Source organism: Coturnix japonica, chromosome 6 (assembly GCF_054131305.1).
Source record: "Coturnix japonica strain WE chromosome 6, WE-NBRP24, whole genome shotgun sequence".
Classification (NCBI taxonomy): Eukaryota; Metazoa; Chordata; class Aves; order Galliformes; family Phasianidae; genus Coturnix; species Coturnix japonica.
In genome coordinates, this window is record NC_140668.1 from 35,476,025 (window position 1) to 35,501,566 (window position 25,542).

Sequence of the window (25,542 nt, forward strand, 5' to 3'; positions counted from 1 at the left end):
GAGTGAGGCAACATATGCATTTCCCATCTACAGGAAAAAATTACTGTCTTCCTTCAGTGTCTTACATCTGTGCTACAACCTATTTTCCTAGGGCTTCAGATTATGCTGATAGTTAACATGTACAAGTGCTGGTCAGGTGCAGCTGATTCTAGAAACAGCGTTAATAGAACCACAAGAGAAAAAAGTTCCAAAAAACTCAAAATTCTAAGCATTTTCACATCTTGCAACAAAGTAAAGGGGGGAAAAGAATGCCTGGGAAATAGCTGCATAGCACCCAGTTCCCACCGTGCTTTGATCAGTGCACACATTCAAGTGAGTTTAGATTCTCCACCCAAGTTTGAGAGGCGCTGATTCTATTTAATGTCCTCTTCTTGACCTTATGTGGTTAACTCATTGTTGCAGCTTCTGCAGCAGTTAGAATAGGAGCAGAAGCCAAAGCCCCAGCCACAGAACCACGGAATATTTGAGTTGGAAGGGACCGTTAGAGGTCACCATGGTTAGCAACACCACGCACTTCTACCAAGGGATCGAAGGCCAGGTTCCAATGCTAACAGAGAGACAAAGTGTCCCAAAAGCTGCTGAATTATTAAGCTACTTCTACCATCATTTGCAGTCTTCTCTTTTGGTACACTTAGGCTTTGACCACACCAGGGCATGGTGACCCCACAAGTGCCACCCCACCCAGCAGCTCCAAGACCTTCACACAACACTGTGATGAGAGGTGGGCACCCACCTTGGCACACCACTGTTTTGGCTCAACAGCCCCCCAACGTGACAGCATCACATCTCCAGTGACAGCTAATAAGACAGAACTGCACCCCACTGCTTTACAAAGCCACAACTCCAAACTCCTTCAGAGATAATGCTTATTTAAATAACACTGACACCAGGCATTAACAAAAGCTCATAGGAAAAATAGCTTGGCAAGTTTGATAAGAAGAAATAAACTCCTTTCATTTTCTTCCCCTTTCTTCCCCAGCTCCATCCTCTGTGCACTTTGCCCACAGAAGCAAATTTTTAACCCCACATCCTGTTTGGAAGGGGGATGTGGGCACCACAGCATTCAACCTCTATCCACACAGCTCCGACACCTGAACTGAGACTTCTTTTGGATTCTGCTCCACTGCACCAAAAGGAACAGGCAGAACTGAGATGAGAGGGGAGGAAAGCAGGGGGCTGTTGGGAGAGGCTATAAATAAAAAAGGCAGGAGGAAAAAAAAAGTTAAAAAAAATACAAGGCACTGCTATAAATCCTTCTCTCCTGTGTGAGCTGCTGTATCACAGAGCTGGTGGGGCTGAGAGACTTCCCCTTACTTTATAGTGCATGACGATCACCCTCTTATACCGCTGCTGTATAACAAGTGAACGTCCCAGCTCCTGGGAAGTAGCTCATAAAAAGATGCTCTGCGTGGCCTCTTATGGTCCTCGGAGCAAGAGGAGCAAAAGAAAGGGCTTTAATGAGTTTAAAGCGGGGGGAAGAAATACTTATTTTGCTTATTTTGTTTGAGCTGTATGCTGGGAAGGGGGTGCTGGAAGGTGGGTAAGACAAAAGGGTGAGGAGGAGGGACCCAAAGGAGCGGAGCTGGGCCTTTCTGCTTGTTAATACACAGCAAAATGATATGCACACATCCAGCTCCGAAAGCGACCGCGGGGAGGGAAGGAACACAAAGGAGCCATTTATTGCCTGAGAACTGTCTCTGAACAAACCCATTGTGTTAAAGTAATACAAATTCACAACACCTTCCTGCCTCCGTCTCCATCTGGGGCTGCGTTGGTTCGGGGAGCGGATGCGGCCGCACAGCATCCTTGCAAGGTCACCGTGCGGGACCAGATGCCATACTGATAGCACAAAGGTGAGGAAAAGGGGAGACCGTGGCCAGGAGGCTCTCAAAAATCCATCACCTCCTTTCAGGCCCAGCTGAGGGTTTATCTGGAGAGGCAATTTAAATCCAAGAGCCAGAAGGAGGTATCTTTTGATGTAACATTTCATTCTTTTTTTTTTTTTTTTTCCTTTACAAAGTTATTCCAGGCGATGCAGTTGGCCTGAAATAGTTATCAGTTACAAAACCAGGGCTGCTCCTATCTCCTCTCCTTGTGCAATGCTAAGAAGATCCTCCCGCTGAGCTCCAAAGTAGGGGAAAAGCTATTAATTAAAAATAATTCTCCACGTTAAGGCTTGCCGCCTAAAGCTCCATTAATATGAAGGAAATTCCAGCCGTTCACTCCCTGCTGCTGGAGCCTTTTCTTTCTCTATTTCGTTTTGCTAAGCTTTTTGAGAATATATATGGAGATCACCTCAACGCCTCCCCTTCACCCAAAAATTCAGACCCTCTCTTTCTCATTCCGGAGGAATGGGTCCCCCACAGGACAGAAGGTTTGTCCCCCTCCCACTGTCTTCTCAAAGAGAGGTGATAACAGAGGGACCCCCAAGACCCTCCTTGAACCCAAGCCAGTAGCACCAGCCAGAAGAAAGGCATTTTCCTGCCTCCCTGCTGAGCAAGCAGCACACTGCTCAAAATACCTGCCCTCAATTCCCAATGTCAGCAGCCTCGGACCCATTTTGGCTTTTCTGCAGCTTGGAGATGCTCAGGGCACTGCTCCTGGGTGATGGGACAGGGCTGCGAAGCGGGGACAGGATACATCCCTGCCACAAAGCAGAGACATGGGGAAGAGGAGCACAAAATCCAGGCCCTCACCCAGAAATCAGTTGAGGGTATGGAGGACACAACTAGTCTGGAAAATTACAGAGGAAGCCAAGCTCCCCATATTTCTGCATCCCAGTATTCAACATGGGGAAAGTACACTTTCCTCCTGCTAACTGATAGAGATGTATTCCACACAAGTGATGCTAAAGATCATGGAAATCTTCTGAAAACCTCTTTCAAAAAAAATAATCTACATTTTATCAGATATGTCCTGAGTGTTTGGGAAGTGTAGAAAGAGCACAAAAGGGAAATACTGAAGAAAACAAGAAACTAATCAAAGACCAACAACTATATTCTCTTGTGGGGAAGGGTTGAAATTAAACACATCCCTATGCCTTGACATCACAGAACTGCAGCCCTTGCACTGACTTCAACAGTACCGATATTCCTGCAAGACTTCTACCTGTACAACATCTCAGTGTCTATAAACCATAGGTTTGGGCCCTTATTTGGGCTGCATACACATCCATGACTTCCACCCCTACAGTCATGCTCAAGGCTTTCAGAGAACAGACCCCAAACAATTTGCTTTAACAAATTCTGACTGTTTTGAACTCCCCCATACAAAATATGACATACTGGCTGTCATACCCATCTCCTCATTGCACACACCATAAAGTCACTGCATTTGATATTTTTCTCAAGCTGTAAAAGAGAATTAGAGGTATCTTCAGTTTATTTTCTCATGTTTCCTTATTTCTTGATTAAGTTCCAAAAGCCCCAGAACAGTTTTAATTAAAAGTGTTTCTGTGTTTTCAGGTTTTTAAGTGTACTTTCCTATGTGTTTTTTTTCTACAGAGATAGAGGTGAGGAGACAGCAGCGAAGGAGACAGTGTATGATGAGAAAAAGTATTTCATAGATGACTGTGAGTTTCCATAGAGCTGTGAAATGTCTTTGGTCAAACAAGATTCCAGCAGGACAGAGCAACAAATAACTCTCTCATTTTTGAGCATTAGTCCTAGTGAGCTGGGAATTTAGGTCCCAATTCATCAGAGTGGTTAAGTCCATATTTCAGTGCATTTAACTGAATCACAAAGGCTGGAGATCGATGTAAGGTTTTATTTAAGTGGGGTTTTGGGTCCAAAGAAGCAGCAGAGCAAGCCAACAGAAAGGACAACTCACCCGCTATGCACATGCTTTCTTTCCAAACTATCGTTGCACCACAGTGTCAGTAAAGCCAGCAAGCCCAGATGAATGTATTCCCATGGGAATTCCCATTGGGCTCTGAGCACAGACTACATGGAGTTGACCATGAATCTGCCCCTAATGATATGGGGTTTATTTGAAGCAGCACCTCAGAACTAAACTAAGGAGAAAAGCGGTATAGCCTAGGCAATACACAGCCATTACTCTTGATCTTTAGCAGCAGGGATATCCATGGTGTGGATCCCTCAGGCTACCACCATCCCTTTCAGTGAGAAATCCCTCCCTGCATTATCACTGCTGCCATGTAGTGCTGCCATTACAGCTCGTGGCAGTGGAAAATCTTTGAGGTCCCTTCCAACCCAAGCCATTCCATGATTTTACATCTACTGTAAATAATGCTTAGATTCAGAGGTAGCACAGGACCATCTATTTCAGGCAGCCATGCAAGCTGCATCCTTGATTTTATAATTTCACCTCCTTCCCTTTACCCAGCCTGAATTCACACACACTCGCACCAAGTGAGTCATTCAGGTTGCTTTGTGGTCACATCAATTCATCAGCAAAATGGTAACAGGAGCTCTTCAGAACCCCAAACCACAGGATGTTTTTATCTGAGCTGCACAAGACAGCCCTTTCCCAAATCCAGCTGAAGGATGCAGCACCCCGTAAGCAGCTCATTACTCACTTCTCTTCCATGGGAAACTCATCCCAAATGTCTGCAAGAGGAATTACTGAATACACCTCTCCCACCCACCCCCCTTCCTGCCTACATCACTTTATTTATACTGCAATAAATACAAATCAAACAACACTTTTGATGCGAAAGCTACCGATTGAGAATCCCGCTTCCATGTGAGGCTGCTCTCCATTTCCTACAGCGATATTAATTTGTAATTTTTCCTCCTGTCTCTGCAATTACTTTTTAAGCTCCTCTATTTCACATCATCAATCCCACTTGTGAGGCTGCAAGTCACCTAGATGCCATCTGTTGAAAAACAGAGTGATGGAAAGTCTGAATAACGCACTGAGTCAGGGTTATAGATGCTACATTTTGACATAGTCAGAGGCGTAGAGCAGGGGGAACAGATTAATAATTGCTTCACCTGAAACAAAACCAGCTAATCTATAGAAGCCTGACCACAGGCTGGAGCTAGTTCTATAAATACCTGGGTTTAGTCAGGACTAATTCAAACAAACTAGGTATGCAAATATTCAGCACTCCAACAGCAAGATGCTTTCTCCGATGGTTCTTGCTTTAGCATGTCAGTCTGAAACCTTGATTGCTTTTCTCACACTTCTTTGGATGAAAGGACATAAACAGCTATGAAACCAGTTCTTTAATATGCTACTCTTCAATTCAATTCAAACATACACTTGCTGCAAAAAGAACAACATGAGCTGAGGAAGAAAAAAGAAACAGAATGAAGAGCACTGTAATGTAATAGCAAGTGCAAAGCAATTTCCATTCCTGGATCCTGGACAATTCATGTACAGAGCAATTTTTCTACTATATAACAAAAAAGCCCAATGTAGGGGAGCACATGCTTCTAGAGTAAAATGGAGATAGCTTAAAAAAAGATTGTTTTTTTAAACCTAAATTCTAAATTTTTCAAAGATTTTTAGAAATCAGTGGTAGTAATTCCTGCTTGGCATGACTGAGTGCATGCACATTATTGCAGAGGACAAAAAAAGTCCTAAATCTTACTGGCTTGGATTCTTTGACCTCAACAAGTTTAGTCTGAAAACATTTGTAACATGATGAAAAGCTTTGTGAGAATGCTAATAACATCCTTAAAGGGTTAATGATGCCGAACTGATTGGCACTAAAAACTAGATTTCATTTGGTACAGTGACAGAGAAACTCTGCCACCAGGAGTATACGTTCATGCCCACATTATTATAGGACAATTTAGGTCATCTTATTTTAAATTTCATGGCTCTGGAACATAGATGTAAATCAAAGGCAGTGAGGCAAATGATGATTTTTCCATAGTGAGGTTTTTATAGTCTTGATCTTGAAAATATGCTTTGGGCCCGAGCTGTCCATCAAAGTCCTTTGAATTAGCCAAAGGAGTTTGCATTGCTGCTAGTGTACAATTAGAATCAGGAAACAAAAGCAGAAAGCTTTCAGAACAAGGCACGTCTCATCATTTTTAGTTTGGGCTACACTATCAATTACCATTTTTAAAAGACCTGGAATCAAGCTGCTCATGTCTAGGAACATGTGAATATTGAGATGGTGAGGCTTCAGTAAATGCCCTGTGCTGGTAGAGAGTCTCAAAACACTGCAAGGAGAGCCAAGTGTTTACTTAGCAAATGCACAGAGATCTGTGTGTACACCTGCACACATAATTCGCTTTTGAAGTATTTCAGGTGTTGATTGTATGACTGTAGCATGCAGCTTCAACCACATACAAGCAATGCCTTACTTTAATAAACATGCCATGAATTTGATGTATTGGTTGTTTGCTTTTTCAGAGCTGATTTATCTGTCACTTCCATTTCCAGATTTGATTTATCGGTCAATTCCTTTTCAAGATTTGATGTATTGGTCATTTTCTTTTCAAGATTTGATGAAAGCACATCGTGTGAGCCCTTTCAGGTCTATTTCTAAGTATTACACATCTATCTACTGTGTAGGTTTAAAATCTTAATTCCAAAACTTTCTTTATTAATAATTCATCTCTTTCTATCTGGAGCTAGCTCTTGTTATACACGAGTATAATCTGAATTAGATGAAACAAGCAATTACAGTGGACATAAAATACAGTTAACTGTAGTTTTGCAATAAATTGCACTCTGTGAAGCTTTAAAGAGAGTCTGGAGATTTATTAAAAAGCATTAACACAAAATAGGTAAAATTCCAGTTTTAGCTTCAACATTTTTATGCTCTAGAATCACATGCTGAAAAAGCAAATAGAAAGGAATTGGTGCTCTGCAGCTCTGACTGCCCTGAGGATGCCAGAGAGGGAGGAAGCTGTCTGATCCAAGCTTCACACCCACTGAAGACAGCACAAGGTTCACACCCAAGTCCCCTTGTTGTAACAGAGACCCAATGCCCGGTAAGAAGGTGAGAGCCTCTCACCAAAGCCAGTTTGACATATTCCCCCAGAGGTCCACCAATTGGCCAAAGCAGGTAGAGCCAGAAAAGGTTCAGACATTATAAAGAACAAGCTGGTAATCTCATTTTCCTGCCAAGAGGGTTTGAAGTCAGACTTCAGACAAGCATCCACTGAGTGGGACAAAGACCTGACTGAGTTCAGACTCCAGTGAAACAATAAAAGGAGTGAGGTGAGCCTGACTTACTGGCCAAATTCCAGCAGCTGTAATTAAACTCTACCGAGCTAAATTCTCTCTGCAACCTCTACAAGATACTGGTTTGTTATCTACTTCCTCATCTGCCCCAAACTGTGGGCAATGCTGTTTGATACATTCAGATTGCTGCTTAATTCCACTGGTGCATGAAAGGAGGCTGTATCCATCTATCTCTTATCTGCCTCGTAGGGGTGATTTGAGAGCTAATTAATAAATATTTGGAAAGATGAAAGGTGCCCAGAAAGTACAAGGCATTACTATTTCACACTCACCTCTGAGCAGATCTCTATAAATTGGAATTCCTGGGAATTCCAACAGTTCAAGGAATGTGTTGCAGACTGTTTGGGGAGCTAATGCTGAAATACAAAAAGGCCCCAACCTGCCCAAGGCTGAGCACCAATGATCCCACTGAATCCAAGAGAAACTGAGAGCACTTCTCATACAGCTGAAAGTGCTCAGCTGCTCACAAAATGAGGTTAGCTTTGAGGAAAAATCTATTTGTGCTTCCATACACCTTTTTCTTCCCCTCCCCACCCCCCACCGCCGGTAGCAGCTCAGGACAAGTGCCAACAAAGTCAAAGGAAGCTTTTCCAGCAGGTTTAGCCTAAGTTTTATTTGTGAAACACTGAGACCATCAGCTGTCTCTGAGATCTTCATGGTTTCTTTCCCTACATAGCTAACCCTGGAAGCAGAGACAGACAAACATGACATGGAGATGCCAGCATCAAAGCTGAGGATGTATGTTCCCACCCCTGGCCCTGCAAAATTAATAGAACAGTAATTGTTAAAAACAAAACAACAACCAAAAAAAACAAAGGATCAATCCAAAGCCCACTGAAACTACTGCAAGGATTGCTACTGCCATGAGTAGGACTTCAGGGGAACTTACGCATCTAGATGTCACTGCTTTTCTGTATGACAGATCATGATCAACAGAGCCCAGAAAGCTCTATCTTAGTGGGGTGACTCACCTGCCTCCCCATTGACTGAGCACAGCATCACTTCATGGTACCAAGAGGAATGCAGAGAAAGCCATTTAAAATGATTCCCTCGCATGCTCAGTTCTTAAGCTGGTAAAAACACCAACATAGATGGCAAATGATAGGAAGTTCCAAGGATGGACTAACTGCCACTGTTTCCTTTGCTACACAAAACACTATAGGTTATTTTTCCCTTTTTCATTTTTAATACAGTGATGGAAGCACAGCATGGTTCATCCTTTGGACAAAATGAAGATTGCTTAATGAATCTCAGTACTTGAGAATATTAAAATCTAGCACAGCATAGCAGAAGCACACGAGGAATTTCTCAGCCCTTTTCTAGAAGGGTTAGTAAGTAGAAGTCACCCGCTCCCCACAGCCAAATACCTTGAATTCAGTCAGACCTAATTACCCATTTCCCATAAAGCAGAGCAGCTTCTATTGTGGTCCCATTAAGTTCTGGCTGAGGACAAACCACTCTCACTGAAGGCCTTGACCCTGAAGATTCAGAAGGTGACACTCTGAGGTGGAAAGGTCCATCTACACCTCAAACAACAGGGTCCACAACCACATGGATGAGAGCAGAGAGGTTGCAAAGGGTGGGACAGTCCAAGGAAAAGTCTCTAGACTTTCTGACTTTATTTAAACATCTATAAAGTGATCTGAGAGCCCTAATTTCTATTTGCATCCAGTAATGACTTCCTGTCCTCCATCACTCTAGAAGTCAGCACTACTCCGTCCAAGACAAACCATCCTCCTGAGATAGGAAAAGGCCCCTGCCCCAAGTGAATAACATCCAGCCCCCTCCTACTTTCCCAGCAGAGCTTCCCCCTCTTTTTTCCACTATGCCAGCATTTCCCACACAACGCAAATCCACACTGGAATCCTTCACACAGCAGGGAGCCAATTCTCACACCACGAAATGCCAAAGTCCCCAGAACATGTAAAACAAATGCACTGCAGTAAGCATCCTGCACTTGTCAAAAAGCAGAGATGGGACTAATACTTTGTTTCACGTCTGCTGGCTTCTCTCTGAGACAGCGTTTCAAGACAAGCAGGTTGAGCGTGGGTACGACGTGGAAGTGGTTTTGGTGAGGCTTTGTACAACCTAGTTCCCATCACTGCACACAGAGCATCCGAGTGTCCTCTGCTTCAGAGATGTCTTCTGGCAGCGTGGGCGACTCGGACAGGAGATGGGGATCTGAGCTGTGCTGACTGGGCTTCTGAGAAGCAGCTCACTGCTTCCATTACCCCACAGCTTACTGTGCTTCCAGCAACAGAGGCAGAGCATCACCTGTCACCGCACACGTATCAATGGAGCTCTGAATGTGCTGCCACAGGAAACAGCAAAATTACCCTTCCTAAAATGGACAGTGCTTACGGTGCAGTTTGGAGAAGGGAAAAAAAACCCACCAGCACAGCTATTTGCTCTCACTTTGTTCACCTACTGCTGTACGCAGGGCATTTACATCTACAGCACAACAAGGAACAGATGTTGGGTGATTGAAAAACTTGAGCCTTCCATTGTTTTATTGACTTGTCACCACAGAGAAATTTGCTTTAATTTACTTTAAAAGTAAATGACTTGATCTTCATAAAACTGGTGGCAAGTCACAGTTCTTAATGAAGACATTAAGCAAGGATTCTGTTTAACAACCAGAAGCACCAATTCCAAATGCAGCGCCTATCTGAACAAGCACATCTATCTTTCCTTTTGGAACCTGATGGTTTATTTTTAAGACATTCAACATATCTGTGGGGAGGGGGGAAAGAGAAGCCTGTGAGCCCTTGAAAACCTGAGCAAAATCTTTAGCCTTCCCTCCCCCTCCATCTTCATAATACTTGACAGTATCAGATGATACCAAGTAAACTCCTTTCCTCCCCCCCCCCCCCACTTTGAACCCTACCAGGTACAAGACAGATTGCAGTGTAAGTCGAGGAATGATGGCACAATTAAAAAGAAAATACCAGGAGTCCAGCAACTTAAAATCAAGCAGTGACACCCAATTTTGTGGAAATGAGCTACCAGTTAGTAGCAGTCCTAGCTGTGAGCCTTGGATTCTTTCTGAGTCTGAATTAAGATCCCCAGACATCCATTCCAATGCTAACATAGCCAGCCCATTTCAAGCTCCTCACACCAACAGAGGACACCATCCCTTTTGGGTACTGGAATATGAAAGAGGTCTTCCAATCACCTCATCACCACCACATGAGATCACTTTCAACCACTACCAACAGGAATACATCCAATTACACAAGAAACATCACCTGCAGCTTCTGGAAACAAATGGACACCCACACACTGGGGCACAAGCTCTTTCTTTCCACCATCTCCTCCAAAAGTTGGGTGTTTCCAGGACAGTGACCCTTGCTACAGTATTCAGGCTGGATATATGTGAACTACTTGTGGCACAGAAGTGCAACATATTTTCACATTTGTTCAAACAGAGAAGGAATGAGAAAGAAACAAACAACTAAGCTCAATGTCCAACTGATGGAGCCAGAGCAGCGGGTAATGCTGCATGGGCACAAGAACCTTCCCAAGTACGGAGCTTGCTCTGGCTCCCAGTTTGGAGCATTAACAGCACTAAAGCTGGAGCACCAATTTCTCTGGGATTCAGAGAAAACTGCTGTAATTAGTCCAAACTGCTCTTTCCTGCAGCTCCCTATTAGCCCCTTGCCCAGGCATAAACAAGCCCTCAGCCAGCACTCAGTAGCCTAAGACAAGCTGAGCTAACAGCTGCAAATACAACACAGTTTAATTGGATTGCCCATTCCTGATATTTGAAAAGCCCCTTTTAAATGCTACACTTTCTTCTTTAAACAACTGAGTTATTATTTTCTCTTGAACTCCATTATCATTTTAATGCTGGCATTCAGTTTCTTCTGCAGACCAGCAAAGGGTAAACTCTCCCAGTAACATACCACCCTCTTAAACAACTTCTTTCCTCTTGGTGCAGTTTCAGACAGAGTTATAACAGCCAAAATAAATTTTACCTCTGAAACTATAAGTTAAGCTTAACTTATAAAGCCTTTTTAAGGGAGGCAAAATCTTGCCAGCCTTATCACCATGACAGTCACAGTTATTTAGATTTATTATGCAATGGCAATCACATTATACAATAAATTTGCTATAGTAATGCGTTAATCACTTTGTAAAGGAAAATGAACAACTTAAAGGAAGACAATACATTTTTTTCCCCTCTCTTCTTCCTCATAGTATTAACAGGTGCTTAACTCCATCCTTTAGAGATAGGAAAATGCATTCTCACTTTTGCTGCTACACCTCTGATTTAAGCCAATGGCTCAGCAAGGTCATTACCATTTTACTTCTTACTTCCCAATGAAATCTCTCTTTAGAGCTTCAAAAAGCCTGGGCTAAAACCTCTACTAGTTAGTTGCTTCCCCTGAGTCAACAAACACTTTTAACACATATACTTTTGATTAAAATGACATCCCCCACAAATACCCTCTTGCAAATAAATACTTTCACTTTGTTCCAAAACATCTCAGCAGCCCCCACACAAGTACCCAGAAGACAATGAGAAAAGCAAAACTAGCAGGCTCTGATTCCCCTGATTTTTCCAAGTAGCAAAGTGAATATTCATTGATTGGGCCTTACCATCACTCCCAATGTTTAAAATAAAAAGTGCCTTTAAACCTACCACAAAGCCCACGTCCATGCAGACAGACAGAAAATCCTCCTTGGCCCACCATCATCTGCAGCACTTTCAGAGAACTTCCCTCTGCCACAAAGAAGGAACAAAAGCCACCCAGCTGAGCTGGAGCAGCTTTTGAAATGCTAGAGCTGATTGCATACACCTGAGCTGCTAATGCAATCAAGGGAACTCATTATGTGATCTCCACTGAGCACCTGGGGAAGTACCCAAGTTGTTACCTGCAGCTGTGAAACTACCATCACCCCTCTTTTTTTATATATACAACTACAAAAGTTCATCATATAATTTACCATTTTAAAAAACATCTTTCCTGGTGCCTGTCAGCAAATTCTGTTTGTACACTGCACTACAGAACTCCTGGTACTGGACTAAACTCACAGGGAGCTGCAGTTAACACACGCCGGTACAGAATGCTCCTTAACTCTTTGTCCCACAGAAGAAAAATTATCAGTGTGAGAATTAAATTATTCCCCTTTCAGATGTTGTAAAGGCTGCAGGCAGCATTCTAACAGTCCTTTTCAGCACAGGTAAATCGAATCCCAGCAAGTTTACTCTATGCGGGCTTTTCAGGGGAGATATTAAATAGCAAAGTCAGGACTGTAACCTATGAAAAAAAGCCTGAAAAGCACGGTGTTGTTTAGTCTAGAGGAAAGGAGGCTGCAGCAAGCCATAACAACAGCCTTCAAATATGCAAAGGGTCAGTGCAAAGAGGAGAGTCGTACGTTGTGCATGGTGACTGGGACACGGTGTGAGGGACCTGCAAGGCTCCTCTGCTTGGACCAGGGGAAAGGGCTTGGAACATCTACGGTGGCCAAGCTCTGTGCAGAAGCCTCTTGGGGGGCTGCAGCTTGCTGGGGGGGCCTTCAAAGCCAGGCTATGCAAATATCTGTCAGGGATAACGCAATCTATCCGACCCGGGGAAGGATTACATTGCCTCTTGAGATTTCTTGCAGCCCTGCTTCGCTTATGATTTTATACAGTGGAGCCCCAAGGGTAATTTTCCCCACTGCCCGAGATATTCACTTATCTGTTCAGAGCTGGAGCATTATCTCTGCCTGTTTACTTGATCTGGGTTGTGCTCATGTGAACAAAAAGGACGGTGTCTGCTGTAGGTATGTGGCTTCCTGCTGTGTGATGGGCAGTGTAAGCAGGGCCATGACACCCTGTCAAGCACCCAAAGCACCTACCAGCACCCATTTCACTAAGGGAGGAAGGAGAAGCTACTGGGAGAAGTTCTTGGATTAAATCTTGCTGGAATTAACTTGATTTTTAAGTTGTGTAAAGCTTCGGTAACTGCAAAGCTGTCCCTTTTGAGAAAAAAAGAAACAACAGCCAATGTTCTTTCTGATTTAGAATCTTTACATTCGATGTCTATCAAACTTCTCCTTTCGCAGCAATGTATTACATAGAGATTTTCAGTGCCTCCTCCCCCAGAAGTGGAGTATTTATTCCATAAATTAAATTAGCTTTCTTGATTGCAAGTTGGGAAACGTACAAGTATATAATAAATCAGAAGAAACACTTAACCAGATCGTACATCAATAAATATTCCTCACACTTAATCTGAAAGCCATTAGGTAGTTGGGGTGGTGACTGATTTAACACCAGCCATTCAGTTTACCTGTGATGCCACATTATTTAAACTCAAGACATTACGCTAAGCACAATCCAGATTAAAACTTGCGTTTGGAATTAATTGCAAAACTTGAAGGATTTTTCCTTTTCTATTTAAAAAAAAAAGAAAGAAAGAAAGATTTAATTAAAAACACAAGATGAAATAAATATTTTAGGCAACCGGCAACAAAATGGGAAAATACCATGTGTTTGGAGTTTTAGTGCCCTCTGAGTGCTGGAATTTATTTGCAGCAAGCAGAAAATAGACAGCAAGCATAAAAATTCAGCAGATTCCCGCTAGTAAAATTATTTATCAAGCTAACAAGGGAGGAACCCTTCTAGTAGCAACAAGCCAGCAAGGAAAAGACGTGCCTTTATATTTTACCTTTGGGTTAGCACACCAGTAAAAATGCCAACTGACAAGCACTTCACATAAACATTTCTTTCTAAATGAGCTGCCTTGTTAGAAAAAAAATCTAAGCAAAGGAGTGCTACAGTCAACAGACAGAAAAACCCGGGATGAATACCGCATCGCTCCGTAGTACGGAAAAATATAAATAAAGACATAAAAATAATGCGGATGCATAAATGACTTTAATAAATTAACACTTCATTTTGCATTTAAAATAACTGCTCGGGTTATAAATCTATCTTAACTTCAGTTCCACCCAGCAAGAATGCATCCCAGTTATCTGTTATTTAGCTCTCACCCTTGGAACCGTACGTGTGCACATACATACAGGCATGTGTTTGCTGTGCTGTGCAATTCAAGCCCCACTGCAATATTTACCGTATCTTTCTTTTACAACCGAAACCCCAACGTCGGCTTTACAGTTCAGTTTAACGATACCAAACTCTGATTATAAATTATAAGCGGCTTTATTTGCAGCCCAAAGAGGGGGAAAACTGGGAGACCCTCGATTGCCTGATCCCAATTAAATTTTAAAGAAACGGGAAAGTGACACACGTTCTGCAAGGAGAGAAGCTCCGAGGAGAGCTGCAAATTGCTCCCGTTGGCTGCGCAGAGGGCCGTCCCCTCCGAGCACTGCTTCGCCGGGATGAACATTTGACAATTGTCAGCAAGCTTTAGAATAAAACCAAACCAAACAAAAGAAAACAACAACAACGCAAATCCCAAGGATCTCTCGTAACCATTATTATTCCATCGCAGAAAAATATATATATATAGCTTGTGGGAGGATAGGGGGCCAAAATCAGACTCAGCATTTTGTCCCGATGCTGTAATGCAGGAAGTAAAACCTGAAGCAGTTGTTGACAAAGAGAAAGCAGAAATGGAAGTTTTATACTATGCTGAGTGGTAGAAGGGATGCCCGGCTTGGGCAGCACTTCTGATCGATCCCCGATGGTTTTCCGGCCACAGTCCTGAGCTAGATCCTGCATAGCTCACTCTGAATGAGAAAGAGGAAAGGTGGAAGAAAACGAAATATATATGTATATTTATATAGATATATATATATATTTATATAGATATATATATATATTAAAAAAAAAAAAAGAAAAAAAAGAAAAAGAAAAAGAAAAAGAAAGAAAAATGACAGTTTCTATCTGTGCTTTTCTCCCCTCCAAGCCAGGCATTCTTCTCGCCTCTGCAGCAGCCCACAGTGCAGGGAGGGAATGCAGCATCTCCCATTCCCAGCTGCGCCACTGCCCAGCGCATTGCTGGTGCTGGGGGAGAGCCCGGCTCCCAACACCACCCAAGGGCCCGATCTGGCATTCTTCTCACACCCAAAGATTCTTGCAAAAACAATGGGAGTTTTGGGTGTGCGGGAAACGGAGAAGTGAGCTGGAATTTGTTAACTGCTGATGGATTGCATTAATATGAATATTTGTCTGTAGGGGACAAACACTTTTGAGAAGTGAGTGCAACATTATGGGCAAAACATCAGCAATAATAATCAAAAAGGGCAGAGAGAAACATCACTGATATAAACCATGAAATAAATAATATATGTCAACCTTTATGTTCCTTGCCTTTGATCTGAGAACAGCTGACGTTAAGTCCAGGAACTGATACCTTTTTAGCTGAGAAGACACACGATGTCAAGTTAGGTTTTTTAGTGCAAGGCCAACATGTGAAAACAAAGCTAAAAGAGTTGAAGAAATGAGTACAACAGAAAACAGAGATTATCTCGTGTCATTGGAAAGAAAATGCTGGGCGTTTCCACAGAAGCTGAATGGTTAATGCAGCGCAAACTTCGCTTCCCCATTCTCTCCTTATTAGAGTTATAGTTTGGGTCTGAGTGAAAAGAAAATAGATCCTGAGCACGGAGAGGGAGCGCTGCCGGCACAGCCAATGCAGAATGAGGTCTACAGCATGTGTGTACGGTGCTGACTTCCCTCCCCTACATCCCCTACATCTCTGACATTGCCGACATCCTCCACATTACCAACATCCCTACGTTGTGTGCATCCCCTACATCACCTACAACACCTAACATGCCTACAACACCTACATCTCCTACATACCTTACATCCTCTACATCTGGGGCAGCCCCATGCTCTTGCCTTCAGCTGAGCATACCTGGCCATTGCTTCTTGTCTGATTGCTGCCCTCGGTGCGACATCCTGCTGCCAGCATCCCACACCAGCAGTATATTGGTAGTGCTGCACAGAGTGCAGAGCAAATGTGCTTAATTTAGCCCAGGTCTTAATCCCGGTGACTCCGTTTGTGCAGAGAAGGGCTGGGGAGCACGGCTCCAGGGTATCAATAAGGCAGTACAATATCTCTGCACAACGTGAAGCCAGCTATTTAATTACCTATCACTACTAACAAAAGCTCTCTTTATTTTGATTAACTTTGGGAGAACGAGGTTCCCCATCACCAGAGTATGTTTAAATAATTACACTGTGCAGACTAACACGCCTGCAAACACAAAAAGAGGGGGAGCAGGGAGAAAGGAAAGAATGAGAAGGCATAAACTCAGCCTAGCTTCCCAATTTAAACTATGAATGACCCCGGGGTCAATTTTTCAGACTATCTCAGATCAATTCAATTCTCACCTCCGCTGCCTACCTGCTAGCAAATGAACTTACTGTGCCTTCCAATAGGCAGAAACAACTAAAAGGAAATCGCATTTAGCTGCATCTGAATAACCATGGTTATTAGGCGATGCATGCAGAGGAAAAAATACCATTCCCCTTCTCCTTCTCCTCCTCTGGTTGTCATTCTCACCTCACCGGTGATTAAGATGTAGGATGCTCTCACAGATTGTTAATTAGGTATTAATATCTGCAAGGGGCCACAGCAAGCTCCTACACCTGAGGTCATTTCTCAGAAGTCGGGCTGTCTCCAGTGACAGTACCTGCAATTCCCAGAGCTAGTTTGATACCCACTCAACAGCTGGAGCCAGTGCTTCTTTCATGTCTGGTTTCATTTCCTATCTGAAATTATATGAGTGCTAATATCTTTATTATCTTTCCTGCAGGAGCGCAGTGCTTGAGCATGGCACAGTGTGTCATTCAGAGCCTTTCTTATTTATTTATCTATCTTTCCCCCCACCCCCCACCTTTATGATGTTTTTTTGAACGTTTTCAGCAAAAGTCTCTGCAGTTAGCAAATTATAGCTGAAGACTCCATTGCAGATTGGAAGGGGGGGAGGGGGGGGAAGGTGGGGGGGGTAGAAAGTAGGAGGGAGAGTAATAATCTGGGGACAAAAGAAAAGAAAAACTGCACCACTGCTGAATAATAATGGCTTGAACCTTGGGAAATAAATGAGGAGTTACAAGGGCAATGTGACCTCTGGACGTTGTGCAGGTGCATAGCTCTTTAAGGAGCAAGCACGGAGGATGCATACTTGGTGTTTGAGGGGAGAGGCACGCCACTGAACCACCATTTGCTCCCGTTTTGCCTGAACCAAACTCCCAATCAGGGTAAAACCTAAGTTACATTCCATTCAGCAAACTACCTGCTCTGCGCAGAGGCTTCTCACCCCAGTGCCAACCCCAAACCCTACATACAGACTTGTGAATTCAGCCCACGGATGAGGGCAGAGTGGGCAATGCAGAAGGCCTCCACCAGCACAGAGGTAATAATGTTGGCCCCATTAATTATCCAGGTTTATAACTGTAAACTGAGACATAAAGAGATCAACAGCAAGAGACCTTTAGAAGACACCTCAGATAACAAGTTTAAAGTGCTGCCGGATTCTGCTGAATCTAGAATCAAAGAACTGGGTCAAAGTCTCACGAGTGAGTCAGGCTGCAGCTCCCAGCTCCCTCTTTCTGCTCTCTCTAACCATCGAGACTATATGTGGAAGCCTGAGAAGTCATTTTACACATGGGACGTTACAAAGGTACTTTTCCTGTCTCCTCAATCTCCTGTATTTTGGTACAGCATGAGTCGTTTTGTAAGCGGCACCAATTAGGAAATCCAAAAGAGATGTTTTAAATATATACATATATATATATATAAGAAGTTAAAATCATCTGTTAGAATAAAACAAAAGCAAAAGCCACAACGATGGAAAAAACAAACAAACAAACATTTTTTAACTTATGTAAAGTGACTGTAAGCTGTACAAAATACATTGTAAAGAGGGAAAGAAGCGAGATAGGTAACTATTCATTTCTGAGAAAGAATAACAGATTGCATCCCATTTGAAAGAAAAGATTCTCGTTTAGACTTAATATAGCACATCTGCTTGAAAAATACATACAAGGCTCCCATTGACTGCCATGGGAAACTTGCCAATAATATTTCATGGAAGTTATCTAGATATCAGCTTCGAAAAATAAAGACGTTTTAAAGAGAGGGCTAATTCAACAATGGGAAGTTAAAAATAACTCACTCATACCCAAAGAAATTGGACTGTTTTTACAGTTCTTAGCTTTCATTTGCAATTTTTTATCAGATATACGGCCTTAGAATAAAACTTAGCTGAGGAGGCCTCGCTGCAGGGAAGTCAGGCAGTTTGACATCGTGGGCCATGAAAGGAACACAAATAACAGTCAGATTTAGTCGTACGTCAACAATACACTCAAAAAACCACGAGAGCACAGAAGGTTTTCACAAAACACAAATCTCTTTAAAAAATGGGTGCGTGAACGCACGAATAGCAGTGAAAAGTAAGTAAATGTACATGTTAGGATTGCCATGATTTCCCTGGTGGGAAAGGTCTTAGAGGTAAACTGAGAAAAGGAATAGCAAATGTATTTCTGCTCTTTACTGCTCCTTATTCTCTCCTTAGTTTTAAGGCTCATCCAGATAAGGAATTATGAGGTAAGATACAACACAGCGCTGCCCATTCCCAGGGCAACACTCCTGCTCCAGAGTAAAAGTGGATTTTCCTGCTTAGTTCATTCTGAAAGCAGCTTAAGCTACACTGCAGAGGGAGGGGGGGAAAGGGGAGAATTCATTTTTAATCCAAATTTGGAACATCCATCCAGGGAATTCATGGCACTGGACGAATTCACCGCTGGACGAATTCAGATCTTGCTTTTTGTCAGCACTATTCCTCCCATAGATATTCATGTGGTGGAAATCTGGGCACTGTGAATTCACTGGGGTTTCATCAAAGCTGTGGTGAGGCCAGGAGCCCACCCAGGGCCTGTCCTCCCAGCTGGGCTGGAGACAGGGAACAGTTCAGATCCCTCCCCTTAGTGCACGGCCCATGCCCTTCAATGTCCATATCTTTTGTCTTAAGTTTGAAACACTAAAAGTTATGCACAGTGATGAAAACCACTAATCTTGGAAGTCCTGCACAGGACTTTCCTTTGAAAGGAACGCTTGCCTTATGAAATACCGCTCACAGCAATCCCATGGGCAGGACACTGCTGCCACTGACCCCAGAGGGACACCAAAGTGATAACGTCTTAACCCTCCAGTCCATTTGTTAAAGGAACTGCCTGGATATAATAAAAGCAAGCCAGAAGTAACATAATTCCTTAAAGGACTCAAGTTAGTAGGTTAGACCACAGAGACCACTGCCCACTGCTGGAGATTTACAGCCTGAAATCCCCTTACCAAAGCACCTGCATGAATACCAAGTGAGAGCAGCTCCGGAGAGCACGAAGGGCTGGAGTCCTCATCTCTGAGCTTATTATTCCTAATATCACAGAGACACTTCCCTGAATTGTCCTTCTCCTTTCCAAATTCCCCATCTGACCAGATGTCGCTCTCTTTCTTGCTTTCACCTGTCAATCATGCTCGCAGCTGAAATTTGATTTCTCTCCCAACAGTAACCTTAGATGAAATATTACCATAGGGGTCAGAACTGCCTGAACCTCGCCATAAAAGTTCGTTAACTCTTCCGAGACCCAACAGCAATTCGCTCAAAAGGAAGGGATTTTTGCTGCTGTGTTTTCCTATTGTAAGTGACAGTGGCAGCACAATGAATTGGAAGGAAGGAGTGAGGAACTGTCCCAGAGAGCAGCAAGCTAAGTCCTGAGATCACCAGCGGGAAAGAACCTTTGCTTTTTCTTTTTTTACTATACGGACAACAGGAATTCGTATTGCTGATATGATTTATAGAACTCATGTATATAAATCAGAGGAGCCAGGAGAGGTTTCCTCTCAGCTGCAGCCCTTAGCCTGGAAAGAAAGTAAGGGAACATGAGCTGCACGCACACAATGAATGACCTCCTTGGAAGCCCACTCCTGAAGGACCCCAGAAAGCCCCTCTCCAGTGCACTGGATACCTCCTCCCCATTTTTGTTTTTTTAATTAATTACATGAACTAATCAAATATTGCTTTATAACAGCACGCTGTATTTGATCAAAGCGTGGCAGGCCTCGCTTTTAATTAAAACAGGAGGTTTTATAACACAACACACACCGGAGCCTCTGTCATTGCAGCCCTGCAGCTCATTGAAGCCACTTAGTATTTTTTTACAGTTGAGGTCAATAAAAATCAGATTCTATGGGGAAAAAAAAAAAGAAAGAAAGAAAGAAAAAGTGTGCCTGTTTTAGCAGGGGAAGCAGCTGAACGCTTAATCCCCACATTTTCCTTACAGTGTATTTTGTAGTCAATGAGAGACTGAATGAAAACAAGTTCCACGAGGAAAGCAGTGCTGATTTAGAACCTATTGTAAACTGGGGGCGAAGATGCTGCCTAACACACACCAGCCTCATGACTTCCACCCAGAGCTGAGGGACATCTTCAGGAGACCCATCCTTAATCCCTGCAGCTGATGCCTGAACGCCAGCATTCAAAGGGAAAGAAAGAAAACATTTGCAGAGGATTATAGATGAGGGGTAGGACAAGGAAGGGCTGACAGAAGGGCAAAGCCCAGCACTGTGGGTGCTCTGTGCACCTGAAGTCAGCCTCACCCCACAGAGTGCATCCCCACTGGGCAATGGGAAGCCCGGCACCCTCCCCAGATAGGTAAAGTGCAAAGGAAAGTGGGAACATACCTTTTGTTCTGACCTCAGGTAACGGGGATTTTCACATCACCGTTGTAGAAGATTCTCTCGGGTACCTAATTTAGTAAATACATTAAAATATGCCGTTATTAAAAGGAATTCTTAGCATTGTAAAACATGTCTGTTGTGCCACTATTGTACAAATAGGGCCTCTTATATTAAAATCCTGTATTTAACTCAGACAGTCACTTCTGCTGCTCGTTAACTGTAAGAAGAAGAAAATTAACACAGCTTAAAGCAGAATGTTCCTTGCACATCTGGCCTCTCCTTTGCATGAATAGCAGGAGAATCTCACCAAGAAGTTACCTTCAAAACATCTCTTGGCCTCACCGGTGAGCACTGCCTCCTATGACCTGAAAACAAGCCGCTTTCGGCATCATTCTCTTAATGGTTATTATCAGCTGTGCTAATGTCATTGGCAAAATAAGAATCCATTTGTGTACACATTCCCTTATTTCCCAGACAGTCGTTCGGTAACAAAAGCAGAGCTGTCACTGCTCCCGCGGTTGCTCACGCTGTACCAATTCCTACTGTCAACATATATTTAAAATCCAATTTAAATAAAGAAAAAACAATTCAACACACACGGAGAGAATCTTTGTACGCTAAATGAGGTCAGGCAGCGAGTCGATCTGCCCTTCCTAAATACAGGAATAATGCTGCGTCCCTATGGTTAACTTGCTCTCCCTGTTCCTACAGACACATGCACATCCATTTCCCATAGACAGCTCCAGCTCCATCCTGGTGGTGTCACAGCACCCGGCAGAGGGGACCGCCCGCTCCCCCAGGGGCATCGATCCATTAGCAGCTCTGCTGAACTATCAGCTTATTAATAAGGAAAGAGTCTCAGAAAGCGAGACCGCTACAGCAGCCAGAGACACGGAGCAGATTGGTTAATTCCAGAGGGCTGATAACTGCCCTTTATTTCATCTGGCTGAGCTGGGGTGAGAGCTATGCTGGAATACTTTTTCTGCTCCACGCGGTGTTGTTTTAAAAGGATTTCACAATGAAGGGAGCTGAAAGACTGAGCGCAGTCTGGAGACCGTATCTGGTGTGACATGAATATAGTTCTTTAAACAGATTTAATCTTACGATATTCCCTCCTCTACAATGACTTTGCAGGAGGAAACCTTACGGAAAGGAAAATCTGTTCACCCTACTCTGCAAACACTGAATCGTGCTGCAGACGGCACATCTCTTCCTACAAATCAAATGGCTTTCATCAGTGATTCTGGAAATACTTATGTTTTAGCGGAGAGAGGGGAAAAAAAGGGAGAAAAAAAATATATGTAAAGAGCTTGGTCTTATTTGGCTCACTTTGGGGCTCATTTTCATCACCTCTAATATCTCAGTGCAACAGCCCCAAGTGCCTGGGAGAGCTAAAGCTAATCCCGTCCCCATCCTTGTCAGCTCCCAAGGCTTTGGCAAAGCATTTTTGTTTTAAAACTGGAGAAGTGGGGTTCAGGCTGCAGGAAAGGGAATGTGCCTGCTTGCTGTTAGAGAGAGCTTTAAGCTTAATCACATCCACACTCCGTCATATATCCACACAGATTTGGGAAACTCGGCCTTCGAAAGCTCCGTTCTCTGCCGTACTTCAGATTCCTTAAAAGCCGTGAAATGTAAATCCTGCCCCCCACCCTCCTCGGTCCCTGCAGGGATCTTGGGGCCTGATCCAAAATGCCATTAAAAAGGTTCCCTTTGATTTCTGGGGGGGTTTAGATTGGACTCCGTGTGAGAACAGGTGGAAGAGAAAAGGAATGAAGGGGGAAAAAACATAATGAAATGAGAAATGAGAAAATGAAAGGGAAAAATAACAAGGAAAAAGAAGAAAAAAGAAAAAGGAGAGGAGGAAAAAAGGGGGAGAAAAGAGGAGAGGAGAGGAGAGGAGAGGAGAGGAGAGGAGAGGAGAGGAGAGGAGAGGAGAGGAGAGGAGAGGAGAGGAGAGGAGAGGAGAGGAGAGGAGAGGAGAGGAGAGGAGAGGAGAGGAGAGGAGAGGAGAGGAGAGGAGAGGAGAGGAGAGGAGAGGAGAGGAGAGGAGAGGAGAGGAGAGGAGAGGAGAAAAAAATAAGAAAAAGAAAAAAGAAGAAAAAGGAGAAAAAGGAAAAAAAGAAAAAGCAGAAAAGCCTGTGAGGCAGAGGCAGAGGGAGGCCCCAAGCACATACCTAGGGGAGGGTCAGCCAACTGGAGCCGCCTGGGAGCGCACCGGGGCTAAGCCTGGGATGCAGGGATGGATCCTTTAGTTACGCAGAGTCCCCTTTTGTTCCAGGAACAATTTAGAAACGAACAAACATGCAAACAAAAAGGAGTAGCCACCCCTCACCCTGCCCTGGCCCTCCCAGCTTCCCCCTCCCTGGTCCTGGTCCCCAGTTACATGGCACTGTGGGACCCCCCAGGCTGGGGCAGCACCCCAACACGTGTGTGTGTATATGAGTGTGTGTGCACACGTGCAAGGCACTCCTTCCCCACCGAGCAGCCCTCACTGCTTGGAAGGTGACAGGGGCAGCAGGATGGACGCGATGCTGTTACACAGACACCTCACTTCTGTGCAGGTTATTTCCAAGCTGCTCCAATCTGTGACAGCACTGACCCCAAAGGTGCCCTCGGGCAGAAGTGCACGTCCCCATGTTCGGTAGCAGCTCGGGATGCACAGGCAGCTGCCTCCGTATGCAGCACCGACATTTCTGCTGGGAAGGTGGAAATGCTGCTGCGAACATTTCTCAGGACCGTGCTTTCTGAATCAGACACTGGGAGAGGCAACCAGGGACTCAGCATTCCCTACCCTGCTGGAAATGGAAAGACACCACTCGGTTTGTTCACTGGAAAACTTTTCTTCTTCGTGGTGCAGAAGCACCAATTGCAGTGAACTTCTGCTCTGGCTTCAATTGCCTCCATGCAATGTATTGCAGGAGAAAAAGCAAAGCGAAGCACATCCACGGGGCTCCAATGTGAACAGGGGGGAAGCAATGCTATCCTCATTCCCATCCCCACACCGTGACCACAAGGCTGGCACCCCTCTGCTGAACCACAGTGCACTGATTTAAAAGAGGGAATTTGGAAGAAAAAGAAAAAAAAGGAAAAAAAAAAAGGAAATTAAAAATATACATTTTTTATAAGTGGGTACAGCAACGTAGATAGAAAATGGTTATCCTGGAGCAGTAAGATCGAGTGCATCAGGGCACTGAAGTGCTGTCATGCTGTGTCGGCTTGGGTTTACCCCACTGGGGACGGGGCTGCCTCCATCCCTACACAGGGCCTACTGAGCCCCGGCCCTTTGCTTTGCACTTGCAAAGTGAAGTCACATCCTGGGCTATTTTTGCACCGTGCTGGCTTCAAGCTCACCAATCTGAATGCTCTTCGCCCTCCAAGAGTGACAAATGCTATTCTCAGTCCTCCCCCACAATTTCAGGCAGGCAAGAATGAAACGCGGCGAGGTGTGCAGGGCTTTAATCCATTGATTTTTATCTGCTGAGCTCCCCAGAATTATCAGTTAAACAGCATTCACACCGCACTCGAGTGCTCCCTCCCCAAAAGCCGCTCAGCTCTGTGCATCCTGGTGTGCAATGAACGCTTCCAGCAGGAGCAGAGGCACTGCAGGCAGGACTGGGTCTTGCCCCAGCCGAGCAAGCACGGCACTCGCCGTAGCTGCAACAGACAGGCCTTTCACAACCCCACCCCTGTGATTCTGAAAGAGCAAGGGAAGAAAGTTTGCTAAAAACCTGAGCTCCCAGCACTGCATCATGTTGCTTTTTTTTCCCCTCTCCCGCGTGAAATGTTCGTCCGTCGAAACAGGTGTCAGAGACACAGGGTCCATTGAGCTCCTCTGATGATGGGAGCAATAAATAGAGGATTTCCTCCCCGCGCAGCACACGCTGAAAGGACACCGAATGTACTTCTGGCATCTGAGCAGATAATTCTGATATATGCATCATTTCCTCCCTAAATCCAGGAAGCAGCTACACTCTGTATCTTATATTAGTGTGTTATGTCAAATAGAAATTGGTATTAAAATTATGAATGATTCTCGATCGAGAACTTCCCACACGCTGAGCAGAAGGAAACAGCTGCGCTGAGGCTCTCGGAAAGGAGAGGAGCTGGGAAAGTGCGCTTTGTGCGCTTCAAATCTGCTGCCACGTTTCGCAGGGGGTAATGCTGCGTGGCGTTCTGATTCAGCACACACATTCTCCAGCTCTAAGAGGGCAAAGAGGACCTTCTGACAAAGGGAAGTGGCGAGGGGCTTGCAGAACTCCCTCCCTTCTTTTGGATGCGCTCCGGGATGGTGCTTTTTTTTTCAGGCGGGGAAAACACTGAGGCACGAGCATGAGGATGCTCAGGGAACAGGGGTTTGCTGTGTTTTAGGAAAAGTATTTGAAATAAAGGTGGATTTATGCAGTGGGGTGGGGAGGAGGGGGATATGCTGAGCTCACGGCCAGCACGGGGCTGCAGGCATCTCCCGGCAGCGGTCACATGGAAGTTCTTTGTAGCGCAGTTACTGAATGGGGACACACCACAGGGCTGAGTGATGGGGCAGTGCTGTGATGGCAGCGGACCCCGCAGCACGGCAGCACCCAGCTGCCCCAGTGCTGTACCCCGAAAGGAGCAGGAGGGCAGCCGGAGCTGGGCCAGGGGCGACTCATGGACTAATGAATGTTGTTCAGAGCAGAGCGGCTCTGTGAGTCCTCGGCAAGCGGTCCTGCAGCAAAGGTGGGCACTCTCCTGCTAT

At 44.3% G+C, this 25,542-nt stretch overlaps 1 protein-coding gene across 3 annotated transcripts in view; it reads right to left on the reverse strand.

Moving 5' to 3' along the window:
* MAF (MAF bZIP transcription factor) overlaps positions 1 to 25,542 on the reverse strand; it is a 157,091-nt gene that overhangs the window by 125,440 nt on the left and 6,109 nt on the right. For 2 of the 3 annotated variants that reach the window (XM_015874120.3, XM_015874119.3), the window contains exon 2: positions 20,814 to 20,878. In XM_015874120.3, coding sequence (XP_015729606.1) covers positions 20,845 to 20,878 — 34 coding nt within the window. In that variant the 3' untranslated portion in view covers positions 20,814 to 20,844. Of the gene's footprint in view, positions 1 to 20,813; positions 20,879 to 22,984; positions 23,037 to 25,542 lie in introns of those variants that run through there. The other variant, XM_085551851.1, reaches the window with a different exon arrangement.